At 42.1% G+C, this 9,107-nt stretch overlaps 1 protein-coding gene across 1 annotated transcript; it reads left to right on the forward strand.

The window, feature by feature from the left end:
* Positions 1 to 6: 6 nt before the first annotated feature.
* LOC137040941 (leukocyte elastase inhibitor-like) lies at positions 7 to 8,733 on the forward strand. Its single transcript, XM_067416784.1, has 6 exons — positions 7 to 346; positions 3,663 to 3,800; positions 3,883 to 4,000; positions 4,138 to 4,280; positions 7,662 to 7,829; positions 7,985 to 8,733. Exons 1-6 carry the CDS (start codon positions 113 to 115, stop codon positions 8,396 to 8,398), a joined length of 1,215 nt encoding a protein of 404 aa, XP_067272885.1. The 5' UTR covers positions 7 to 112; the 3' UTR covers positions 8,399 to 8,733.
* Positions 8,734 to 9,107: the final 374 nt, after the last annotated feature.

Below are 9,107 nucleotides of genomic sequence, written 5' to 3' on the forward strand. Positions count from 1 at the left end.
CCTCCGACGCCTCGTTTGACAGTGGTCACGTGATTTCTCCGTTAACCTAAAATTCTCGGGGCTTCATTTGGCATCCTTATTCTCGACACAAACTCCGACGCCTCGGTTCAAAATGTCTCGTCACTTCTTAAACCCGACGTTTTGGCTTGTATTTGTGGCAGTGTCTTCATCCCCAGCTATGGAGGGTCTCAGTCGCGCTAACAGTCTCTTCGCTCTGGATCTCTATCGGGCTCTGAGCGCGAGTAACGCGGAGGGAAACATGTTCTTTTCCCCGCTGAGCGTCAGCGCCGCGCTCGCTATGGTCTACTTGGGAGCCCGAGGAGAGACAGCCAAAGAAATGGAGAAGGTATGAGGATTACTCATAAGCCTTTCCTTACTTTTATACAGTTTTTTTTAATGTAAACGTCACCCTAGACGCATAACTATAGCTTTTGCAGAATATCGTGCATGACGCGGCACTCAAGTTAAACTAACTTTTATGAAATCGTGTCTATAGACCTATATGGCGTTTTTAGCCGCAAAACGCTTCCTACCTATGTAACTAAAAGATAAACAGCGCATTCTTATTTCAGTGCTGTTATTTAGTCAGTTTGCAGCATCAGCAAGCCAAAGAGGGCAAGATTTCAACTGAACTATGCTTTTGCATTTTAAACAATACATGTTCTCTCCGTACATGCAATAAGTGCACGTTCTTAAATGAGCGAGTTTGTTTGCTTGTTTTAGTTCATTTCAACTTGGCATGAATCATAAATCAAATCATATTTACAAGATTTTCACGAATACAACTTCATGTAATTACCTAGCACACATATTTCTGCCCGTTTTCGTTCGTGTGACTGCAGCTCTTCTGCAAAGCGCGCGAGTCGTGCCGCGCCGTTACTTTAATTTAATAAAGGAAAACATTGTGCAGTAGGCTACTGGAAATCTGGTGTTATTGTTCTGATTATTTGTTAGATTTAGCAAAACTTTCAACACAGAGCCCTCGTTTTAATCAATGCACGAATGGTAAAAACATTACATAATCAGTTCCTCAATTCTGATGGGATGGGCTCAGTGAGAGCTGCTGTGCTCTGCACCACTGACTCAGGCCGTCACATAGAAGGGGGAAAAAGAGAAAAAAGTTCTTGCTCCCAGGGTTGCGAGAACAAACTGTTTTGGGAGTTCTCGCAGCTTGTTCTCGTCTGAGCCATAGACATAACACTTTTTTTTCTGAGCAGAACTTTTTTCTTGCGGTGTCCGAGTGTGATCATTGGTCATAAATCTAAAGTGGGCGGGGTTAATGCGGTGGCACCTGATTCTCGTGAAGCCACCTCGAGAAAACAGACAAATATCTTTGTTCTTGCAGAGTAGGCTATGTCCCACACCAACTCGAGATGAATACCCTCACACCGAGTCAAAATAATGTAATAAAATAATATACATTAATGTATATATTTAATATATGGTTATTAATTGCAATTATTTTATAGTGTAATAATTTCACAGTTACTCTGCAAATTAATGTAGTAACAACTTAAAAATGTACTTAAAGTATATTTTAAATGTTATTTGTAATGTCATGTTTTTATGAATGGAGGCCAGTATCTCCGATACTAATATAAAGATACTGATGTCTCTATGAAACATATTTAAAAAAATTAATGATAGACAATCAACATTAAAGTATTGAATTGAAAGCTATTTAATTAAACATTTATTGGGTTTTAAAAATACTTTTAACACACAAACCTATTATAATGAATGTCATATTTACCTGTGGCCTTATCACCTGAATAAAGTTCTCAAACACCTTTCTTAACGGCATAAACTTTAAATTCCGTTTTATTTAAAAAAAAATGTCGGGAGGAGCACGTTCAGGTGTAAATCAACCAATCAGCGCAAGAGAAAGCAAGTATATGATACTGATCATATAATTATTAGAATATCATCAAAAAGTTGATTTATTTAACCAATTCCATTCAAAAAGTCCTGTTGGAAAATGAAATCCGCATCTCCATAAAGTTGGTCAGCAGCAGGAAACATGAAGTGCTCTAAACTTCCTGGTAAGCTATATGGCTGTAGACCTTGCTTGGACCTCAGAAAACACAATGGACCAACGCCAGCAGATGACATGGCACCCCATTTCATCACTGACTGGAAACTTTACACTTGACCTCAAGCAACATGGGTTTTAAACCTCACCTTTCTTCCTCTAGACTCTGGGACCCAGATTGGAAATGCAATATTTACTTTTATCAGAGAACATATCTTTGGATCACTCAGCAGTCCTTTCTGTCTTTAGACCAGGTGAGACGTTTTTGACACTGTTGTTCAAGAGTGGCTTGACACAAGGAATGCGACAGCTGTAACCAATGTCTTGCATACATCTGTGCGTAGTCGTTCTCGAAGCACTCCAGCTGCAGTCCACTCTTTGTGAATCTCTCCCACATTTTTGAACAGGTTTTGTTTCACAATCCTCTCCAGTGTGCGGTTAACCCTATTGTTTGTTCACATTTTTCTTCCACAGCTTTTCCTTCCCTTCGCCTCTCTATTAACGTGCTTGGACACAGAGCTCTGTGAACAGCCAGCCTCTTTTGCAAGGACCTTTTGTGTCTTGCCCTACTTGTGCAAGGTGTCAATGGTCATCTTTTGGACAACTGTCTAGTCAGCAGTCTTCCCCATGATAGTGTATCCTACAGAACTGAGAGACAATTTTAAAGGCCCTTTGCAGGTGTTTTGAGTTAATCGGCTGATTAGAGTGTTGCACCAGGTGTCTTCAATACTGAACCTGTTCTCAATATTCTAATTTTCTGACATTTTGAATTTGGGATTTTCCTTAGTTGTCAGTTATAATTATCAAAATGAAAAGAAATAAACATTTGAAATATATTAATCTGTGTGTAATGAATGAATATAAAATAAAAGTTTCACTTTTTGAATGAAATTAGTGAAATAAATCAACTTTTTGATGATATTCTAATTATATGACCAGCACCATCCGTCTCTCAGCTCTGTCCCACGACAAGTTTCACAGCATCCCTCCACCACCCCATCGCCTCACTCTTGGCTGTTTCTAACCCAGTCAAGGAAGGGGAGGACTCTGGGTTTGGGCCAAATTCTGACCTCACAGCCCTCCCCCAGACAGCACCTCGATTACGCATACATTATTATATTTGAGTTCATGTACAGATTTTTTTTTTATAGTGATGCACTCATGCTATTATCATACATCACAATCCCAAAATACACTGATCAGGCATAACATTATGAGGTGAAGTGAATAACACTGATGATCTCTTCATCACGGCTCCTGTTAGTGGGTGGGATATATTTGGCTGCAAGTGAACATTTTGTCCTCAGAGTTGATGTGTTAGAAGCAGGAAAAATGGGAAAGCGTAAGGATTTGAGCGAGTTTGACAAGGGCCAAATTGTGACGGCTAGACGACTGGGTCAGAGCATGGAAGCCCCACCTTGCAACTTACAGGACTTAAAGGATCTGCTGCTAACATCTTGGTGCCAGATACCACAGCACACCTTTAGGGGTCTAGTGGAGTCCATGCCTCAATGGGTCAGGGCTGTTTTGGCAACATAAGGGGGACCAACACAATATTAGGTCATAATGTTATGCCTGATCAGCTCATCTTAATGGTTGTGAGATTCACCTGTTGTCTTGCTCTGTGCAGGTTTTGTCCTTCAGTTCTGTCTCTGATGTTCACTCTCATTTTGAGTCCCTCACCTCATCGATCAACAGTCCATCGGCCTCCTACATCCTCAAACTGGCCAACCGCCTCTATGGAGAGAAAACCTTCAGCTTCTTACCCGTGAGTCCATTCGGCCTGTAATAATGAGACATGTTGATGCTCTCTGTGTGCTGTGAGACGGTGGCTTTATTTTGTGCTGCAGGAGTATCTGGAGTCCACGCTGAAGCTGTACCACGCTGAGCTTCAGGCTGTGGACTTCATTGGAGCGGCTGAGGACTCACGAAAGCTCATTAACACATGGGTGGAGGAGCAGACGGAGAGTGAGAACAACACTTCATATACACTTCTGTTTCAAATTAAACAATTACATGCAAATTAGTTTAGACCTGTTGCTAGTATACAAGCTTGATCTTTAGACAAAGATGTGAAGTCAGAAACACAAACTTGTATTTTTCAGATAAAATCAAAGATCTTCTCCAGCCGGGAATGGTGACTGCGATGACTCGTTTAGTTCTGGTTAATGCCATCTACTTAAAAGAAAACTGGATGCACTTATTTGAAGCAAGAAACACTAAAGAAATGCCCTTTAAGATAAACCAGGTACAGTCCACTTTCTTTTAAGGGTGATGCTAACTGGAGATCACTTTTTAAAATCTTTTTACAACTGATTGTGCTTACACACACATGCACTAATTTACAGAAAGTATTGACAGTGCTTAATTAATTTTTTCCAGATTTTGTTGTTACGATAAAAAAAATCCCTAAATTCTACAAACAATACCCAATAATGACAATGTAAAATAAGTTCGCTAATAATAAAAAAATACGTTTTTCCATATTTATTTCCGCAAACATTGAACATAAGATTAATGTAAATCTACGTTAGACTCTGGCAGATAAACGTGTTTCCCTGGCAAAGTGAAAAGATGAGCACGAGATCCAGACAGAGAGGTGGAAAGAAGAGGTGGATGGCTTTAAGCACTATGCAACCCCACTGTTGCACATTGAGAACATGCCATACCTCAAGGCCCCCAAAAATGCTGTTCTCCCTCATCTGCAAGCCATGGAGAGAAAAGAGCAAGCAGCTGCCCACACTGAGGAGATTCAGAAACTAGAGCGGGAAGGTTATGCAGTCAAGGTGGAACCAAGTGCAGAAACATCCTCAACCAACAACTGGTACATTCCCCATTACCTGGTCCAACACAATGGAAAGAACTGAGTTGTATTTAATTGCTTGTTTCAATATCAAGGTCAAAACCTTAACAAGCTCTTGCTCCTAGGGCCTGTGTTAGGTGCATTCCATTGCCATCAGCAGAAGACAGGTCACTTCTGTGATTCCTCTGGAGGGGCCTAAAAACACAGTATCCACCCAACGTTTATGAATGACAGGTTCTTCTCTTCGGGAGAGCGACACCCACGAATCAACTCTTTGGCTTCTCTGGAATCACCAAACGGACACGCTTTCTTACAAGTATCGTCCCATAGCAACCACTGAGACAACCATTCGTACCATTTACAAAATTGTGGCCAGTCAATATGACCCTTTGGGGTACCTCATTCCCTTCATCACTAGAGCCAAACTCATAGTGCAGCACCTTTGGGATAAGAAAATAGACTGGGATGAACCACACTTACCTGAAGATCTTCTACAGAACTGGTCAGAGTGGGTAGATGAGCTGCCTGTCCTGCAAAACATCGTTCTTCAAAGGTGTTACACCAGCCTAATCCGAGACACAGACCTGAGTCAGAGAAAGGTACACATTTTCTGCGATGCCTCTGAGCATGCTTATAGTTCAGTTTATGGTTCAGTCGCTTACCTCCACACAGAGGATCAACGTGGTGAGGTAGAGGTGACCTTCCTCACAGCCAGATCATGGATGGCACCCAGAAGACAACAATCGATCCCTCGCCTGGAACTCTGTGCTGCGCTGACTGGGGCACAGCTTGCCAAAGTAGTCAGAACGGAACTGAACCTGCCCATACACCAATTCACTCTGTTGACTGACTCCACTACAGTCCTCACTTGGCTGCATTCAGACTCTTGTCGATTTAAAGTGTTTGTCAAAACCAGAGTCGCAGAGATTCAGGATCTAACAGAACAGCACACATGGCGTTATGTACCATCAACTCATAACCCAGCAGACGATATAACACAGGGTAAAAGCCTATGTAGGCTGGGAACAGACAGCCATTGGTACCAAGGGCCATCCTTTCTCAAAGATCCTCTAAATCTGTGGCCAGAAATCCCACATCCTGTGGCTGGGAATGAAGAGGAGCTTTGTAAAACAGTTAACTGCCTTCTTACCTGCTTCACATTTAGTCAGTCATTTCCTGACATTAGGCGTTATAAGACTTTCAAAGAACTACTAGAGTCCACAGCCTGTCATGGGGCGGCCGGCAATAGTCTGAGAGCTGATGACTACAAAACAGCAGAAATTTGCATTCTACATCAAGCTCAAGAGGAGCGCTTCCCCTCGGAGCTGGAGCAGTTAACCACAGGCAAATCACTTCCGAGGAGCAGTCAGTTGAAGGCACTTGCCCCCGAACTTGACCATGAAAATCAGCTGATCAGAGTAGGAGGTCGCCTACGGTGAAGCCCTTTTCTAGATCCGGATAACGTGCACCCCATTGTCCTAGACCTGAAACACCTGGTCTCTAAATTGCTCATACAGACTTACGGCACTAAACTCCACCATCCAGGCCCTAAAAGAGTCTTTGCCGAGCTTTGGCATAAATATTGGATTCTCCGAGGTAGAGAGGCCATCAAACGGTGTCACAGTGCTTGTGTTGACAGTGAGAAGTGGAGAAGAAACCCTGAGGTACCAAAAAACATAGACCTCCCTCCAGCTAGATTACGTTTATTCAAGCCTGCCTTCTACTCAACAGGAATGGATTGCTTCGGTCCATATACTGTTAAAGTAAGTCACAGAAATGAGATGAAATGGGGCATCCTGTTCAAATGTCTAATGACTCGGGCAGTTTACATCGACGTCCTTCACAGTCTCAACTCTGATTCATTCCTCATGGCTCTCAGACGATTTGTTTCTGAACAAAGCAAGCAAGCTGTTATCAGATCAAGAGACCAATTTCAAAGTAGGGCAGAGAGAACTGACAGAAGCATATGAAGCCATTGTCCCAGTACTGCAAGAGCAAATACAATTCCACTTCAATCCTCCTAATTCTCCACATTTTGGTGTGAGCTGGGAAAGAGATATTCATTCCGTAAAACAGGCCTTGCGGACACACTAGGTGCCCAGTCTGTCACCTTCGAAGTACTGTACCCTGTGTTGGTGGAGATTGAAGGGATCTTAAATTCCAAGCCACTAGGCTACACTTCATCTAACATTTCTGATCTTGACCCCATCACACCAAACTCCCTTCTGATGGGGTGACCAGATTCTTCACTTCCTCCTGTGACATACCTGGAATATGAACTTATCATTTGGCGCAGGTGGTGCCATAGCCAAGTTCTTGCGGACCAATTCTGGATGCGCTTCATCAGGTTCTACCTTCCCACCCTGCAAACGCGCCAGAAATCGCAATATGAAAAACCTGACCTCCAGGTTGGCACTATCGTCCTGATCGTTGACCCCAGGTGTTAAATGTATTCCCTGGAGTAGACAGCAGAGTAAGATCAGCTCAAGTTAAGGTGGGGGACAGGTTTTACACACGCACAGTCGCACAGCTAATCAGATTGCATGCCATACCAGATTAAAGCTATTTTGAATGGTATAGGTTAAAGGCCTTTTTATGATTATACATATGGGGCGGCTGTAAAAAAGGCCAACATGAAGGTTACATTTCTAAATATCAGAAAGCCATATGCCAAATCACATCATCTGTCGCATCATCCGTCCAGTGAGTAAATAGCATTTGCCAATCAGGCGGGTTATTTGCACATGATGTAAATAGATACTCTGTAAAAGTTACTTTTGTATATACTGTGCATTTCTTCATCCAATAAAATTTGTCTTCCATCAGAATGAGAGCCGGCCTGTAGAAATGATGTACCAAGAGCAAACGTTCCCCATCAGAAGCATCCCAGAGCATGATCTGCAGGTGCTGGAGTTGCCATATAAAAATTATGAGCTCAGCATGTTGATCCTTCTTCCAAACGAAACTCAGGACGGCTCTGATCCTCTTCTGAAGGTCAGCAAAAGTGCCATAATCACTTTTCAAAAAAATAATATAGTTTGTAGCCAATGTTATTTTTCTGTGTGTGTGTGTGTGTGTGTGTGTGTGTGTGTGTGTGTGTGTGTGTGTGTGTGTGTGTGTGTGTGTGTGTGTGTGTGTGTGTTTGACAGCTGGAGAGTGAGTTGACCCTTGACAAGCTGCTTGACTGGACCAAATCAGATAAAATGTCCACGCGGATAGATGTCAAAATCTATTTGCCAAAGTTCAAGGTGGAGTTTGAGAGCTCCCTATCAGCAACACTGCAAAGGATGGGTATGAGCTCTGTGTTCGAGGAATCAAAGGCTAATCTGACTGGCATGAGCAGTCAGGACGGCCTCTTCATTTCAGAGATGATTCACAAGGCCTTTGTGAACGTGAATGAGGAAGGCACTGAGGCGACAGCAGCAACTGCAGTCTATTTGGAGGGCAGTGCCCTGGTTCCAGAAACCCAGATTTTCAGGGCTGATCACCCCTTCATGTTCTTTATCAGACACAACCCCACTAACAGCATCATCTTTCTTGGCAGATTCAGAGGCCCAGTCTAGGAACGTGAAGTTCTTTCCTGTGCACTCAAATGAAGTTGTGAAGAAATACATTTCAGTTGTGAAGAAATACATTTTCTTCACAACTGAAATTGTCTTCATGAATGAGATTATTTCAGATCACTTATAGAAAGAATTACAATAATATTTAATCTTTTCAAAGCCACAATATGTAATTTGTTGTTACTTATTCAAAACAAAGCCGTAGCTTGATGACGCCTGAACTTTTAACCAAAGCTTTACAGAGTATTTTTGTATTGCACTCATTATATTGCACTATTAATGAAGTTTGTTTCTCTGTATGTTTATATACAATAAACATTTGGATTTGCATACTACATTATTGTCTTGTGCGCTATACATTTATGCAAAGCAAGGCTATTATCAAGCTGTTGGAAAAACGAAGACAGGCCAATACAGATTTATATGAACATTTTTCAAAAATACTATAAATTTCAGCATATTATATGGGGATTCTTTGATCTAGCTGAGTGTGAACCTGGAATTCATGTACAAATCATAATGGCCGCGAGACGAGACCAGTGTGTCATGCAGCTGGCACTCATTAACACTCGTCACTGGCCTGCTCTCGCGGTCCCTCGCCCCGCTGCTTGCCACAACCGCGTTCCAAATTATTATGCAAATTGGATGTAAGTGTGATAAACATTCAAAAAAATTATAATTCAATTAAACTCATGGATGGTATTGTGTC

The sequence above is a fragment of the Pseudorasbora parva genome, chromosome 15 (assembly GCF_024679245.1).
Source record: "Pseudorasbora parva isolate DD20220531a chromosome 15, ASM2467924v1, whole genome shotgun sequence".
Lineage (NCBI taxonomy): Eukaryota > Metazoa > Chordata > Actinopteri > Cypriniformes > Gobionidae > Pseudorasbora > Pseudorasbora parva.